Source organism: Balaenoptera ricei, chromosome 2, assembly GCF_028023285.1.
Source record: "Balaenoptera ricei isolate mBalRic1 chromosome 2, mBalRic1.hap2, whole genome shotgun sequence".
Classification (NCBI taxonomy): Eukaryota; Metazoa; Chordata; class Mammalia; order Artiodactyla; family Balaenopteridae; genus Balaenoptera; species Balaenoptera ricei.
Window position 1 is genome coordinate 120,498,162 of NC_082640.1, and position 17,152 is coordinate 120,515,313.

At 33.3% G+C, this 17,152-nt stretch overlaps 1 protein-coding gene across 6 annotated transcripts in view; it reads left to right on the forward strand.

Annotated features, from left to right (window-relative positions):
• The window catches only part of G2E3 (G2/M-phase specific E3 ubiquitin protein ligase), a 74,845-nt gene extending 61,600 nt beyond the window's left edge, over positions 1 to 13,245 (forward strand). For all 6 annotated transcript variants that reach the window (XM_059915657.1, XM_059915655.1, XM_059915654.1 and 3 more), the window contains 3 exons: positions 3,187 to 3,359; positions 11,764 to 11,954; positions 12,824 to 13,245. In XM_059915657.1, the coding sequence (XP_059771640.1) occupies positions 3,187 to 3,359; positions 11,764 to 11,954; positions 12,824 to 13,080 (621 nt within the window). In that variant the 3' untranslated portion in view covers positions 13,081 to 13,245. The remainder of the gene's footprint in view (positions 1 to 3,186; positions 3,360 to 11,763; positions 11,955 to 12,823) is intronic.
• The last annotated feature ends 3,907 nt before the right edge of the window (positions 13,246 to 17,152 follow it).

Here is a 17,152-nt window from a genome sequence, read left to right on the forward strand (position 1 = left end):
CTGCCAGGGACAACATAAGGCAGGTTCCTTGTTGCATGCTCAAGAGCAGATGAAAGTGCACTTTCCTGTCGTCAGTGGAGCTGAAGAAAGGATGGTTACCAGCAGAAAATTTATCCTTCCTCCTACAGGGAGATATGAGTGATGGGTGGAGAGAAAGACCAGGCTGAATTTTCTTCTCTGTGGAAACAGTTGGGGAGACTCAGTGTTCCTCCCCTCAAAATAGTTACCATTTATTAAGCCCTGTACTACACGTTATCTGTACAAACTCAGTTTACTTATCATAATACCCTATAAGTAACATTGCCCATGTGTTACTGATTTAGAAAGTAATGAAACAGTTGAGAAAATGAAATCCAATTCAACTTTTCTTCCCTTAACTTGTCCCATACTTAAGCCTACTCTATCCATTGTCTCAGTTAATAGGCAGTATAGTTAAATGGTTAAAAACAAATGCTCAGAAGTCAGATTTTACTTTGAAATAACTGATATAAGCTATGTGACCTTGGGCATGTTGGGTTAATCTTGTTAAGCCTCAAGTTTCTAAACCAGAAAGTAAGAAACCTCGAAATGTGTTATTTTAATAATTCTATGTATTTTGCCCAAGACTCCTCATTCTAAAATGGTATTTTAAACTGACCCTTTAACCCTTCAATCTAGTTTTTCTTTTCTCCTCTTTACCAGAAAAAATGTACTTTAACTTCATTGTCTCCACTTCCTCTTTCCTACTCATTTAACTTGCAGTCAGACTTCTGTTCCCACCACTACTCTTCTGAGTTAGCTAGTTCATTGCTGATATGCAGGGATCTAAATCTCCACATGCAAAGGCCTTTCTTTCCTAATTCCTCATCTCCTCTGACTTCTGCAATCACCACTGTATTTGAATTCATCTCTATTGTTTTCTATAATATCTACTCCCTCCTACTTTCGACTACTACTGTCTTTTTTGATGCTTCTTCCTCCTACCCCTAAAACTTAGGTAATTTTCAGTGTTGTCTTAACAGTCCTCCTTCTATACTATTTGGAAAGAGTTTCCTCATCTATAACCTTTCTGATGATTTCCAGACCTGTATTTTTGAGCCCCTAGATGTTTATATCCAGATAAGATCTGGGTCTTCCTACCAAACTGAGCACAGCATGTTTAGGACGGAACTAATTTTTTTCCCAGAATTTGGTTTTTTGCCTGATTTTCCTTTTCTTTTCAAGAGATTTCTTATTTCCAAGTTATTCTGGAGACAGGGTTGTTTTCATTCTTCCATACTCCATTTATCAGTTTGTGTCAAGTCATCTGTCTCTAACAGTGGCCTTTCCTTCTTATTTCTAGTATGCTTACTATACCAAACTCAGGTTATATCTAAGTTTAAACAATTAAGATATTATTCTAATCATCTTCTTCAGTATGATTCTTTCACCTGATTCTCTATTGAATGGAGTTCGAGTTCTTCATTAGGGCACTTAGAGCTCTCCTCATGGCTTTACTAACTCCAGTTTTTGTACTCCTAGCCAGTGTTCTTTCACTGATTTAGTCAACAGATATATCTACAAGGTGCTATGTACCCCATACGGTTTTTTGTTTGTTTTTATTATTTATTTGGTTCTGCCAGGTCTTAGTTGTGGCAGGCGGGCTCCTTGGTTGCAGCCGGTGGGCTCCTTAGTTGTGGCATGGGAACTCTTAGTTGCGACATGCATGTGGGATCTAGTTCCCCGACCGGGGATCGAACCCAGGGCCCCCTGCATTGGGAACGCAGAATCTTAACTACTGTGCCACCAGGGAACTCCCTGTATCCCATACTGTTTTATCACTGAAGATAAAGTAGTGAACCAAACAAAGCCCCTGCCTTCTTGGAATTTACATATTAGAGGAACGACAAGGTAAATAAATATATAATATACTGTCATGTAGTAAAATATATTATAAAAATAGAACAGAATAAGAGGAAGGATATCTTTTCCAAGATAATGCTTGGGGTATAGTAAGTTAAAGCATAGGCTAAGCTTCTGTAACAAAGAGACCCAAAAGACAATGGCTCAAAAAAGGCAGATATTTATTTTTTTCTAAAATCTAGATTTTAGATTAGGGGTTGGTAAACTATAGCCGTAGGCCAAGTCTTGCCTGCTGCCTTTTTAAAGTTTTATTGGAACACAAACACACCCATTTGTTATGAGTCTGTGACTGCTTTTACACTACAGTTGTGGAGTTTAGTAGTTGTGACAAGCACCATATGGCCCACAAAGCATAAAATGCTATCTGGCCTTTACAGAAATGGCTCCTGTTTTAGAGGTACAATTGTGATACACCAAGTCACCCAGAGAATTGGATTCCTTCCTCTTGTTTTGTAACCATTTAGGATATTTTCTTCACAGCTGAAGTTTGCTGTACAGGGAGAAAGTGGAAGTAGAGTGCAGGAAAATTTGACACATTTTCACTCATGTCCCATTGGACAGCTCTTAGTCACATAAGGCCACACTAGCTTTAAGGAAAGTTTGACCATATGCCCAGCTAAAACTTAGGGTGATGGGTTTGGGAGGATGAGAACATATACCCAACTATTAGAGTGTGAAGGTAGTTTGAACAAGGGTAGTCAGGAAAAACTTCTGAGATCACAGGAGAGATCTGAAATTATTGAGGGAATCATGTAAATACCTGGAAGAAGAGTTTTTTGGAAGAAAGAAATACCAAGGAGATTTTCCATTCAAATGGACTTTGACTGCCTTCTAATTTTATCTTTCTCCCTCTGTAACTTTGTTCAAGAGCTAACCTATGTGGAAGTGTCTGGCACATAAATGGTTAAGTATATCTTTGTTTATGCTGTTCCCTCAAATACTCTTGAGTGTATCCATTTTTTTGTCTCAGCTATTCTTTCTTTCATGAAATCTCTGCAGGTCCTCTTTCTTGCCTCTCTAGTGCTATGTAACTGTTCTATGTCAGTTACCGCCTTTTATGGAAGTAATTTCCTATATTAAAGTGGCATTATAGTCTAGATTTCTTGAAACCTAGGTTTTGGCAGAAATATACAGTATTTATTAAACTGGATTATCAGACATTTATTCTAGGAAAATAATTCTTAGTATACTTTCACTTCACCCAGGTGTACTCAAGAATTGAGTATAAAGTAATGTGTCATTTGAAATGTAAATATCTTTCACAAGTAAATGAGTCAACTGGGTGTATTTTCTTCTTCATTACAGATAAATACTGCAGCAACTATGACTGACTTAAACTCTTTAATAAATGAATATTATAACTACCTAGAGCTTATTGGATGCCTAAGACTTATAACATCATTAAGTGATAAATATATGTTGGCAAAAGACATACTTGTTTATCATGTAATTAAGAGAGTCCAAGCACCTTTTGAAAGGTAAGTTGTTCATATGTTAAGGATTCTCTCAAATTACACGTTTAAAGTGGTTAATTGTCTTACAATGTGAGATATATTTGATAAAATGTAAATGCTATTTTAAACTAGTGCTTTAAAACTAACCTCTTAAGGATGAATACTGTTCTTACCATTCTACACAGAATTGCTTAAATGTATACTGCTTAGGTAGGAAAAGTAATCGTTATCTCAATTTATAATTAATTTTTCTAAATAAAAATTATTTTTATGTCCTCACACGCTATTTTTTTAATAGTGGGAAATCTAAAATATATATGAAAGTAGGCAGAGTGATACACCATGTAATCACCACCCAGATCTAACAGTTATCAACCAACCGGTGGCCAGTCTCGTTTAGCTAGCCTTCCCTTGTTATTGACTCCAGTTTTATTTTCAAGCAAATTTTAAAATTTCAGTATCATTAATCTATGTATTTAATGTATTCAAAACTGTTATAGTTGCTATCCTTACTGAAGTTCAGAATGTCTCATCTTTAACCAGTATAAACCTCTTTATGTTGTTTCTTTTGAGTTCTTTTGATGTTGACCCTTAATGGTTTTTGATAGCCTTCTTGCTATATGGTATGACAAGGTGTTTCATGCTCCTTTTGTACATTCTGACCTAATGAGCTTTGTTTCTTTGAATGGGAAATGGTATTTCAAATCCACAATCTGGATGCTAGGGATGCTTGTTTTTGCCACGTTGGTCATAGTTTCTAGGCCTTTTCAGTGGACTAAAAGAAGAAATATAGAGGTTTTTTGTTGGTTTTTTTTTTTTTATTTTTTTAAGGTAAAATACATCATGGGTTTCTACTGATACTTCAGATTCACTACTACAAGATTTTTGACTTTTTCTTTGTCCCATGTTCATAATCCCAGTTCTCAAAGACATTGGTGAATTAGAGTATGAAGTAATTCCTTGATTTATTCCACATTTCGTAAATAATAGTCACAGAATAATAATGCCAACATTATCATCAGTAACATAACATTATTAAAAATAGGTTAAACTTGTTTTTCTAATTCTTTTTGTTCTAGGGCTATGCAGTCAAATTACTGTGTTTTAAAGTCATTTGGCATAGTTATTTTCTTTGTTGTATATTACTAACTGGGTATACATTTTATTTTCATTTTTTATCTTATTTTTTCTTTTTACTGACTTTTATTAAAGTTTGATTTTATTTTAAAATTATATAAAATGTTTGTATGATTCCAAAGTCAAATCTATAATGAAAGTACATTGAAAGAACTCAGCTCTGTCATACAAATTATATTAAGATAAGTATAGCTTTCATCCTTATCACATCTACCTTCCATCCCCTATGAAGTAATTATTTTAGTGGCTTTTACTGTTTATCCTTCCATTATTTTTTTTAAATGATAGCAGATAAATATATGAGTATATGTGTGTGTGTATATTCATTTCTTTTATTAGATAAATAGTAACATACCATCCACCCTTTTTCCTCCTCATTTTTTACTTGACAGTATATAGTCCTCATTCTTTTTTTAGAGCTCTACAGAACTTTAGCACTCTTCCAAATTAAAATTTAATATGACATCGTAAGCTTAAACAGTTGTAAAGGATATAATTTCCAATACATATATTATTTTAATAAATTTATTTATTTATTTATTTTTGGCTGCATTGGGTCCTCATTGCTGTGCGCGGGCTTTCTCTAGTTGCGGCAAGCGGGGGCTACTCTTCGTTGCAGTGTGCGGGCCTGTCATTGCGGTGGCTTCTCTTGTTGTGGAGCATGGGCTCTAGGCGTGCGGGCCTCAGCAGTTGTGGCGCACAGACTCATCAGTTGTGGCTCGCAGGCTCTAGAACACAGGCTCAGCAGTTGTAGCACACAGGCCCAGCTACTCCACGGCAATGTGGGATCTTCCCAGACCAGGGCTCAAACCCATGTCCCCTGCATTGGCAGGTGGACTCTTAACCACTGAGCCACCAGGGAAGCCCTCCAATGTATTTTTAATACTGCAATTAAAGTAACAGTGTTACATAACTGTTTAAAATATATCCAAGTGTCTTCTGACTATAAGACTCTTACATAACAAAATTTTCTTACAGTTAGAATTACCATTCATAATTATGATTAATACACAGAATAATCCAAATATACTATAAATTTTGATACAGTTATTTAAAAACTTATTTGAAATGTATCTCTTAATGACATAGATGTACAAAATTTTTTTTCCCAAGGAATTCGTATGTCTACAGATGTATTTTTTCTCATTGCTAAGTTAGATAATTCATTGCTGTTTGTTTATTTTGTGTGTGTGTGTGTTTATAGGTATGAGTAGTCTAGTTGTCAGGAAAGGCTTCCCTATCTGTATAAGTGGTGTTTAAATTAAACCCTGATTTATAAACAGGAGTTAGGCAGATCAAGATGAAGAGGGCAAGAGAAAAGAAGCTGAAGACTGATCCCTCCTTTTATGTGAAAGATAAATCATATAGCAAAAAACAATGTTTTAAATATATCTGAGCTCAAGAGTCCTGTAGATGTCAGAAATAACAAGGAAATCAAAAGCCATAGTACCTCTTTATTCCTGCCCTGCAACTAGGTTCATCATGGGGTAGGAGGGCGAAGTTGTGGGGGAAGTGAGAGTAGCATCGACATATATACACTACCGAATGTAAAATAGTTGGCTGGTGGGAAGCTGCAGCATAGTACAGGGAGATTGGCTCAGTGCTTTGAGATGACCTAGAGGGGTGGGTTAGGGAGGATGGGAGGGAGGCTCAAGAAGGAGGGGATATGGGGACATGTGTATGCATATGGCTGATTCGCTTATGTTGTGCAACAGAAACTAACACAGTATTGTGAAGTAATTATACTCCAATAAAGATCTATTAAAAAAAAAAAAGCCATAGTACCCTAAATGTCATATGAAATCAGAACCCTCAGTTTGCCCCAAACTTGGGTTTGGCATTCTGAATGGACCCCCCAGTCCGAACCAAAGACATTAACAAAGTAATCGGTCTTAGGATTCATAGTACTTATAGAGTGCCAGGCAAAAGCAAATACATAACAGTGTTTAGGGAAATTTCTACATCTGAGCCTGATGGGAATGCTAAATAAAGTTACATTGCTAAAGAAGAGGAGGTTCCAATAAAAGACAAAACACAACCATCCTAAACAGCAAGTATTGGGAATAGCACATCAAGGATTTAAATAACAGGACAAACTGAGACATAAAAAGTGTTATTACAGTGATTTAAAAGAAAAAAAAAACCCCAAACATAAAATGTGAAATGAATCAAATAGTGCTTCTAAGTTGAAAAATGATCATAGACTTCCAGTTGTGGATAACATGGAATAGACACTCTTCTCTCTATTCTTCCTGATAAGTACAGTTAAAAACCCTGAACAGTGTTTATAAAACAAACTTAAGAAGACTTTTGAAAGGTAGAGAGATGAAAGCAGACCAGCTGGGGATCTCAGCAAGGACACAGCAGAGAGAAGTCTGGACATTCTTATTTGAAGGAAAACTAAACGATCTGTCACCAGCAGATCTACCCTAAAAGAATGCCTATGGGAATTTTTTGAAATAGAAAGCAAATTATTAAAGGTGGAATCTTGGAACATCAGGAAGGAAGAAAGAATAATTAAAAGAATAAAAGCATGTTTCCTTCTCCTCTTGTGTCTACTAAATTATGTTTGACGGTTGAGGCAAAAATTACAACATTCTCTAATGTGGTTCACAATGTATATAAAAGAAATACTTAGGAAATTATAAACAGCAAAAGGCAAAGGGACATGAAGGGAAGTAATGTTTCTATAGTTGAACTGATAAAATGTTGGCAGCAGTAAATTATTACATTTTTTTAAAAATCTGCTCATAGAGATACACTCAAAACACTATAGATAAAGATGGAATCTAAAAAAATATTCAAGCAGCCAACAGGAAAACAAGGAAAATGAAACAGAAACAAAAATGATCATGGAAATGAAACTTGGTGGTTGTTAAATGCTAGGCCATTGAAGAGAAAAGAGAGAAAAAGACTGAAACAAGAAATGTCATGAAAGTTAGAATAAGAGCACCCACATATATATTTGACAAAAGAGACGGAGGCTGGGCAATATTATAGAAAATGCTGCTTGAGAAGTTCTTCAGGTTCACAGGGTTTAACACGCTGAAGTGTAGTGTACTTTGTGATGAAATAGTGTTCTGAGCAAAAAGACATTATTGTAAAAATGAGCATCAATTATACTGGACGCCTTTTTTTCAGTGACATCAACGTTAAAAACAGACAGCCAAGATAGTAACTTCACAGAGCTAGTTACGTTATCATTCAAGAGAGAGGAGGAAATAAAGACATTTTGAGACAGATTTACTTCTCTCCTGGAGAGATTAATAAAGTACCTACTTAAGGAAGAAAGAAATTGAACCCAGAAGGAAAAAGTAAGATACAAGCACCAGGAGTAAGCAAAGAAATGAAAAAACCTGAATAAATAAAAACAAGCATTGGCCATTTAAAAGACAACTAAATTTTGGTAAGAAATGGTTAAAATAATTAAAATACTAGCTAAAGGTTCATCTGTAAGAAGAGAATGGACATTGTATTTATTGTTTTAAGGAACTTGTATTCTTGAGGTAGTAGTGGGGAAGCATTAATTACCTTTAGATTGTTAAGCCAAGTATATATATTTTAAGGGAAAACTCTAAACAGGAACAGAGTGTGTAACTTCCAAACCAGTTTGATGGGGGTGGGGGTAGAAATAAAGAAAACATATTTAATCATACAGTGAACAGAAAAAGAGGGATGAAAACAAGCAAGGAAAAACACATGTTCAAAGAAAACATAAGACAGAAAACATATAGGTAATTATATTACATGTAAATAGCTTAGATTCATATTAAAAAAACAGAGGATCTTAAATTGCATTGCAAATAAATGACTTTAAAGCAAAAAAAGAGAGAAGGAAATTCTAATAATCTTTTTAAAAAGCCTTGTCCTTAAATGACCCTAATAGTGTTAAAAAGAACAAATTCTTTAGGATTCAGCAGTCTTGAATCTATTTGTACCTAGCAACACGGCCTCAAAATTTACTAACAATTCTGAGGACTGTTTATAAAAGGAAGCAAGGCAGGTAGAACATCAAAAAAAAAATCTTGCTTTAGTGCACTCCACTAATAGATTAAAAGAGAAAAATCAAACAATCTTCATACAGTTATACATGCGAAAAAAGCAATTGCTACATTTAAACATTTATACATAATTTTAAACTAACAATTTGAAATATCCTTATAAAGATTATCTAGTAAAGATTCAGCAAACATTATCCTTAATGAAGTGTGATAGACATTCCTCTTAAGGCCATGACAAGCCTGGGATACATATAATTACCCCCTTCATTTCTACAATATGCAGGAGGTCCTAGTAGAGCAGCAAGACTAAATGAGTAAGTGAATGTTATTAAGGATTGGAAGAATTAAAATTATCATTGGTAGTCTACATGACTGTCCAACTAAAATAATCTTAGAACTTCTTCTGTAAAGAGTGTAGCAAGGTTACAAGAGGTAAAGGACTCTAACAGGGAGGTTTGCAAGTGAGAAGGAATGGTAAAGAAAGTTGTTAATTTTAGAGTAACTAAACAGTGATTGTACAAAAAATTAATGTTTACTTTGGGGATTTATGATACAAGGTGGAACAAAATGTTTAAGTAGCATAGGAAGAGAGAGCTACCAGAATTGCAAGTGTTCTAAGGTCTTTGTATTGTTCAGGAAGAGGGTAAATACCTGATTCACTTTAGATTTCAAATATGCCAATTAAAATTTTGAGGTAACCATTTAAAAAATAAGAACTAGTATAACTTTTTAAATAGAAGGTAACTTGGAATTTTTTTTAAAAAATACAAAAATTGGCAGGAAGGAATAAAAAATTTTTTTGTAATTCAGTACAGTTGCCCAAAATAAAGTGACAGAACTAGTTTCCTAAATGTAGTAATAACTATTACTATATAACAATTAGAAAAAATTACTCTCAAAAAAGCAAATTGCAGAAAAATAAGTATACAGTATGGTACCATTATTGGAAAGTTTCAAAACAAGCAAACCAATACTAGTTATTTTTTAGGGATACATATAGAGTGAAACTAAAATGAAATGCAGGCTATAGTAAAAATTTCAGAATAGGTAAATAGCAGTTTCAGATAGTTTTCTTTGTAAAAGGAGAGAAGGGAAACTGATGAATGGGCAGATTTAGTTGAGTGAATAGAATGTTTTCTTAAAAATAATCTGAGCAAATATAAAATGTTGATGTCTTTCAAAATCAAGTTACAGTCGTGGTTTTCTGTTATTTCCTGGATTTTTATATAAGCTTGAAATATTTCATTTTAATTAAAAGTAAAATTATAAAGGTGAACTTAAGTTTGGCTGAAATTTGCTTCAAAGGTAGGTGTAAGGTGAAAGTTAAAAGCAAGCAAGAAAGGCAGCAATTGTATTGTGGAGGACCTTAAAAGCCATGTTAAGGAGTTTGGACTTTATTTCATGTGCAGAGTGTGTATTATTAGTTTTCTATGGCAGTTGTAAAAAATTATCACAAACTGAGTGGCTTAAAACAACAGAAATTTATTCTCCCATAGTTTTGGAGGCTAGAAGTCCAAAGTCTTGGTGTTGGCAGGGCTTCATTCTTTCTGGGAATTTAGGAAGAAAATCCATTCTTTGCTTCTTTTAGCTTCTGGTGGCTTGTGGTTGCATAACTCCAATCTCTGAATCTATATCACATGGCCTTTTCCTCTCTGTGTATCTTTTATAAAGACAGTTGTCATTGGACTTAGGGTGAGCCCAGATAACCTAGGTAGAATGATTTCAAGATCGTTAACTTAATTACATCTGCCTGGACCCTTTTTCCAACTAAGATCACATTCACAGGTTCCAGGGAATAGGATGTGGACATATGTTTTGGGGGCCTCCATCCAACATACCTAAGGATGAATGACAATATGGGGGTTTACATGGAAAATCAACTTGGAAGCTTACACACCTGGTACAACAACAGTTCCACTGGTATATGGAGAAATGAGCAGATAAAAGGGATTTCAAAAAAGGAAATTCATAGGATTTGTAATTAGGAGTGGCAGAGGGAAGAGTTAAGAATGACTTTCAGATTTAGCTACACTAATAGGATGAATAATGGAGGCATTTGTTGTCACTTAACGGTTCTGATTTTGGTAGTAAGGTAATTAGCTTTCTTTTGGACTTAATAAGTTTGGGTGCTTGGAATATGTGGTACCCAGTAGTCTGTTGGGTATATATTCTGGGCTGGAAATAATAGATTTTATAGTTAATGAACATAAACCTGCTTAAATAAACCCATGGGATATGGTAAGAAAAAAGAGAAATTTGCCTTGTTACAGATCCATGAGGGACAAACAGTAACATTTAAGGCAAAGCAAAGAAAGAAGAAGCTTTGTAAGAGACTCGGAAAGTCTGGCCAGAGATATAAGGGGAAACCAGGAGACTGGTCCCATACGTCATTCATGCACTTAGGGCAGTTATTCCTGAGATGTAGAAAGGAGTGGAGGGAAAGTGAATAGGAAATTTAAAAAAGGAGACAGTAAATGTAGGTAAGTCTTTCACATAGGTTGTCTCAAAGGAAAGCAGATGGGATTGAGTGAATTTTTTCCCTTATTCAAAAATGGGAAAGATAGGCATGTTTTTGTGCTCTTGAGGAAGAGCTAATAGAAGGGAAGATGAGTCAGTGTAGCAGGGTACCTGAGGAGGTGGATAGGGAATCCAGAGCCACAGTTAGGGCTTAGTCAGTCTGGTAGGCAAAAATGGTATCTTCTTCATTCTTTGCTTATTAGTGAGAATGTGCATTTTTAAAAATTCATTTGTTACTTGTATTTTCTTAATAATGCATTCATATTTTGTATTTCCTATTGAGTTCTTGTAGAAAAATGATTTGTATTTTTGTTATATTAGAGAAATTAGTGCTCTATCATGTATCAGTGTTTTCCCACTTTGTTTTGTCTTTGTTAATTTCTTTTTAGCAATACATAAGTTTTAAATTTTTATGTGGCTCAAGTTTATGATTCTTTTTCTTTGCAGTCTTTCATTTTATACTAACTAGCTTTGAAGTGTAAAATTTTAGATATCTACTTTTTTCCTCTTAATAAAAAATTGTTAGCTTAATTTTAAAACTATTCCATAAAGCCGAACAATGTAGGCATGTAAAATATTCATTTTATATTAATACATTTGCTTGTTATTGATTTGAAAATATCATATCACATAAAGTGTATCCATAGTTTTCTGTGTTTTTCCTTTTTTTTTTTCTGTCTTTTTCACACATATATGTGATAGTAAATTAGCTAGAAATGTTCATTCCAAACATATGTGTATGAATGTTGGCTCATTATTTTTCTTCTCTTAAGTTTTAAACAGGGTCTGAAAACTCTTGGTGTTTTGGAGAAAATTCAGACTTATCCAGAAGCATTTTGTAACATCTTCTGTCATAAACCTGAGAATCTTTCCACAAAAATTCTTAGTGATCTTTTTACAGTACACACATTATCTGACGTACAGGCTTTGGGGTTTTGGAACAGTTACTTACAGGCTGTTGAGGGTATGTTGATGTTTTATTTTTATTTAACTGTCTTAGAAACTTTGTTTTGGGATATTTATTTCTTTGAGTTTTGCTTTTTATAGTAAGACTTTAACTACTTATTTACAAAACTTGTTTCAAAACAAGTTTATATGACTGAGTTGAAAGTGATAGGAAAGGTTACATAGTAAAGTTATATTTTTCGGTTGTTTTCCTCTAGGTAATTTGAAGTGAGAGGCATTCTTCCTAGAAAACTTTAAATATACGGGTGATTGCCACAGCACAGGATAGTCTCAAAGCTAGTCATTTACTTCACCTTTTTAAATTTTAAGTTAAATTGAATTATTCCTCATCCATTGGTCAGCATGGTAATGATATTTATCATCAAGCCTTAGCAATGTAAATTCATTCTGTTTAATATGGTATAAAACAATTTAACTTTTAGTTGAAAATTTTTTAGCTAGGTTGTTTGGGTGTTTTATACTATCTTAGTTTTTCCTTTGTTGAAATAGTTTATCAAATAGCAATGGTCTAGAAGTGGTTTAAAATTGTTTGTAGGATCATATCCCCGAAAGATGGAGGTTCAAAACCTACTGAACCTCTTGGACTATATGATAATTTTATATTAAGGAAGACATTTAAATATACAGTGAGTAGGTCAACCAAATGATTGTATGAGTCCTACTTTGAAATTCAAATAAACATGTATTCAGTATACCATTTTCCTATTACTACACTTAGTGATTTAGTTTGCCTCTTATGCATCTACTGTTAATGTGGGTGTCTCTGCCTTTCAACATGTCTAGTCTAGTTGGGGAAGAGTCTATGATGGTAGCAATATATAACATGGATTTTTTTTTCTTTTTTTCCTTTTTTGGTATTCTTTTCAGATGGTAAATCTACAGTAACAATGGAAGACATTCTTATTTTTGCTACTGGTTGCAGTTCCATTCCACCTGCTGGATTTAAACCCACTCCATCAATTGAGTGCCTTCATATGGATTTTCCTGTTGGAAACAAGTGTAATAACTGCTTAGCTCTTCCTATCACCAGTACATATAAAGAATTTCAAGAAAATATGGACTTTGCCATAAAAAACACTCTAAGATTAGAAAAGGAAGAAAATTCTCACTTCATTGGACATTAACTGTTTTGAACAAAGAGACGCTTCTTTAAAAGCTGCTGTTGATACTTTTTGTTTCAGAAATCTGTCCATCATCACTTTTGAGCAAACTTGGCCCAATAAAATATATGATATGAACATAAAGGAATATTTTGGCTACTTAAGCTAAAAAGTTTTTTTGTTAAGGTATACCAGAGTTGATACTTTTCTATTTTCTTAATATACATGCTTCATAAACCTCAATATAAATACTTTTAGAATGGCTGTACAGACTTTCAAATATAGTGGCATGCTATATATAAGAAGAAAACTTGTACTCACTGTTTTTGTAAATTGGGATTAGCTATAGGATGCCACAGTGATTTTTCTAGTTTTATGCAATTTTCAAATTATTACTTATTTTATTTTAAAGCATTAAATAGGAAAGCTAAATGATAAATCTTGTTATATAAATCAAAGGCATATATTTTGGGGTATGTGTTATATGTATCCTTTTCTAGGATGGCACTAAATTCGTTGTTAAAAATGTTTTTAGATTATTAAGTTATGTTAAAATAGATCCACACTGCAATTAGATTATGCCTAAGGGGAAGTATTATATTAAAAAGCAGAATTGCACAAATATTCTAGAATCTATGGACATTCCATAGTCTTAAAACACTTCTGAGGTGGATTAAAATACAGTTGAAAATCCCTAAGTAAGTGTCTTCTTTAAAGCCTTTGGCTTTAATCATAGGAATTTTTTTTTTTTCCTGTATCCCATGTGTGGCATTAGACCACATTATGTCTGATCCACATTTTAGGTTATCTGAATAGAATGATCTCTGTGGATTGCCATTTGGTAGGTTTGGCTATTTGACATTTATTATCAAGATGGTTGTATGAAAGGTAAGCTGGCACCATTGCATTATATAGTTATCTTCTTTGCTTTTGAAAGACCTGTTATATAAACAATGTAGAAATGTGTAAGAAAGAATTACAAATAGAATGAAAAACCCACTCTAATCTCAACCATGCAGAATTAACTGTTATCCTTCTATAAACCTTCCATTTCCTTTCTTTTTTAACTTTATTAATGCTACTAAAAGTCAAAGAATACCTAGAAGTAACAAGGGATTATGTAATAACAATTTGAAGATACCTAATCCCGTAGTTGTGTCACCATATTTGTACTCTTGCAAAAGAAGAAACTGGAAAAGTCTAATGTCCCTAATCTGTTACTGAATATAAATGGGTTTTTCACCAGAATAAATCGTATGAGAGGTAAAATGCTTGATTTTAAGCACATTTTTCTTGCTACATAAAGCAGGTATCAGCCATCATATTCTCATCCTCTCTAAGAAGCATCCTTAAATTATTGATATTTTTAAAGACAAATGACAGGATTGGTTTGATACTGGTAATAAATCTCTTATTAATACCAAAGGAAAACTAAAACATAATCCTAGTATAATTTTGTTACATTTTCTAAGAGACCCCGCAAATTAAAGTTTAACTTGAAGGTTTTAAAACATTAAACAAGGCATTTCTTTGTCTTGTGTTGAATTCTGTTAAATTATCAAAAGTAATTAAAGGATCAATTATCAAAAAAGGTTTAACCTCACCATACAGCTTTTATTCCAAATGTGTTGATAAACTGGATATTTTATTTCTTAACCTACCTAGTTTTTATAAAATTTTAAAAGCCATTAAACCAATACAAACCAGAAAACCTAATTAAAGCTATTTTCTGGTTATCTGTAGTTTGAATTCATTTAATTACAGTGGTAATTAAAGCTGTTAAAGCTCACATGCTTTTTGGGTGGGGAGGGCTGGTGGGGAGGCAGTGTGCTTGGGTTGGCTACAATTAAAAACAGTGTTTCAATTCTTTTATGTGTAGACAGGGCCTTAGGGATAAGGTGATGTAAATTACTTAGTATATTCACATTTTAAAGTGAAGTGTAAATATTCATATTGCAAAATATTTTCTGGCTTTAAGGATGTTCCATCAGTATGATTTTAGATTAATCTTTACAGTCAAGATATGTCAGAGAAACCTGTAGGTTATTTTCTGCATTGTTACTATGTCAAATGGTTGGTATTATGTTTGTTCTTTTTCTGTTCATTGTTATAGCCAATGCATAGTTCCTACTGACAGATTTTAAAAAGGAATTATGCTATAAACCTTTATAAATGTGTATATGTATTTCTTAAATATTTCAATGGTCTAAATGCCATATATTTCAAGCTTGTTTTCTGTTACTCTCATTATCAAGAAAAAGCATAAATTCGCCTTGTATGCATCTACTGTTAATGGTCTTAGGTTAGTTTTATACTCATTTTTTTTAAACAATTTTAAATTTTTTGGTGTGAGAACTGCATCTGAAGGCATTTTATACAATTCTCTACTATTCTTGTACTTAGTCATTTTACTATTTTAGTATTTAAGGTAAAGATTCTTTAAAATATCTCATCAGAAACTAGCTCATGACTTTATACTTTGTAATATTTAATTTCCATATTATAAATTAGTCATTATTTGTTTGGGTCAAGTAAAAAGCTTTCATTTGATTACTAACTTGAGAATTTACTTTGGCTTCTGCTTTATTCCAAACTTCTTATAATTTTTTCCCCTAATTATATGGAAGCTCTTGGAACTTTTGTACTCAATGCTAAATGTGCAGTAAAGGAGAATGTGATATAATAGGTAAGTTTTCTCGGTGACTTTGCCTTTTACATTCAGTCATTATAAGAAAATGATTAGAACAAGATTCTATTTATAAATGTGTAATTCTTATATATAGTGCTTATCACAGCTTTGTTGCTAATTTTACAATAAGCTATTAAACTAGGTTTATGCTCTAAGTGATGCAATGTAAAGCATAAAACACATTGATGGATTACTTGAATGTGTATTATGTATAGTTTAGGAAAATTTGGATTGCTTTGAAGAAATCCTATTTTCAAGTTCTCATTTTGACTGTTATCTTTTCAAATTGCCAAACATATTCCAATGTCTACTGTATGCCAGGTATTATGTTAGGTGATAGTTTATGTCAGCCTAGTTTCCCTTTTTTTAAAAGACTTCAGATACAACAAAAAAAATGACACTTATAATGAAGTTTTCTAAATAAATGTGTTTCTGCTACTAAATGTGAAGTGCTTATATAAACTAAATCAAGTAACTTGTTAGGATTTAACAAGGTTAAGATTCTGACAATACTGTGTAGATAATAGATCCTTTCCCCATTTGAGAGATCCTGCAAGCAGTTATTGGCTGACACCTAGGAACCTCTCTTGAATGAGCTGTCCTGAGGTATTCTCTGTTAAAACTATCCCCTAATGTAAAATAATAGTTTGCCAGAATAATTATATTATTTTAGCCAAAAATCTGGATAGGTAGAGTCAGTTAAATGGCTAAAAAAATTAGGTTAACTAACACTAACAGCCATAGTTTAATCCTTTCCTTATTCTAATAACACATTACAAATACCTTACTCAGTCTTAGCATTACAGGGACTGTTTGTTTACTGCCACTGTTCTGTGGGACATATATTTCCTGTACATTTGTTTGCCCACACTATGTGCACTCCTTGGTCAGGACAGTTTTTATCATTTCAAATGTATATACTGTACACAAATGTTAAACATGCCTTAGTGTTCTATGTCATATGAGTCATATATTTTGGGAGGTCTATGCTGGAGCTCTGAAATGGTTAGATAGATTTGCATTTGAAAGTAGAAGTAACCAAATGAACAAGATTGGGCTCTCCGATGTTGACAGTGGGAAAGCCTGTTTATTTTATATTCCATGAAGACAAAAAATTAAGTAGAACTTTCCCATAGGGCAGGAACTGTCATCTCTGTTTAAATGCAACACACCTAGTTCATTGGTGATTCCACTTTTTTTTATTCCACATATAGGAAGCAGTAAAAAATCAGCTATAAGATGAGTATGGTCTGAGGATCTAATATATAACGTGACTGTAGTTAACTGTACTGTATAATTGAAATATGCTAAGAGAGTAGAATGCAAAAGTTTTCACCAAAAAATAAATATATATATATATATGTGTGTGTGAGATGATAGATGTGGTAAATAACTAAGTGGGGGGAA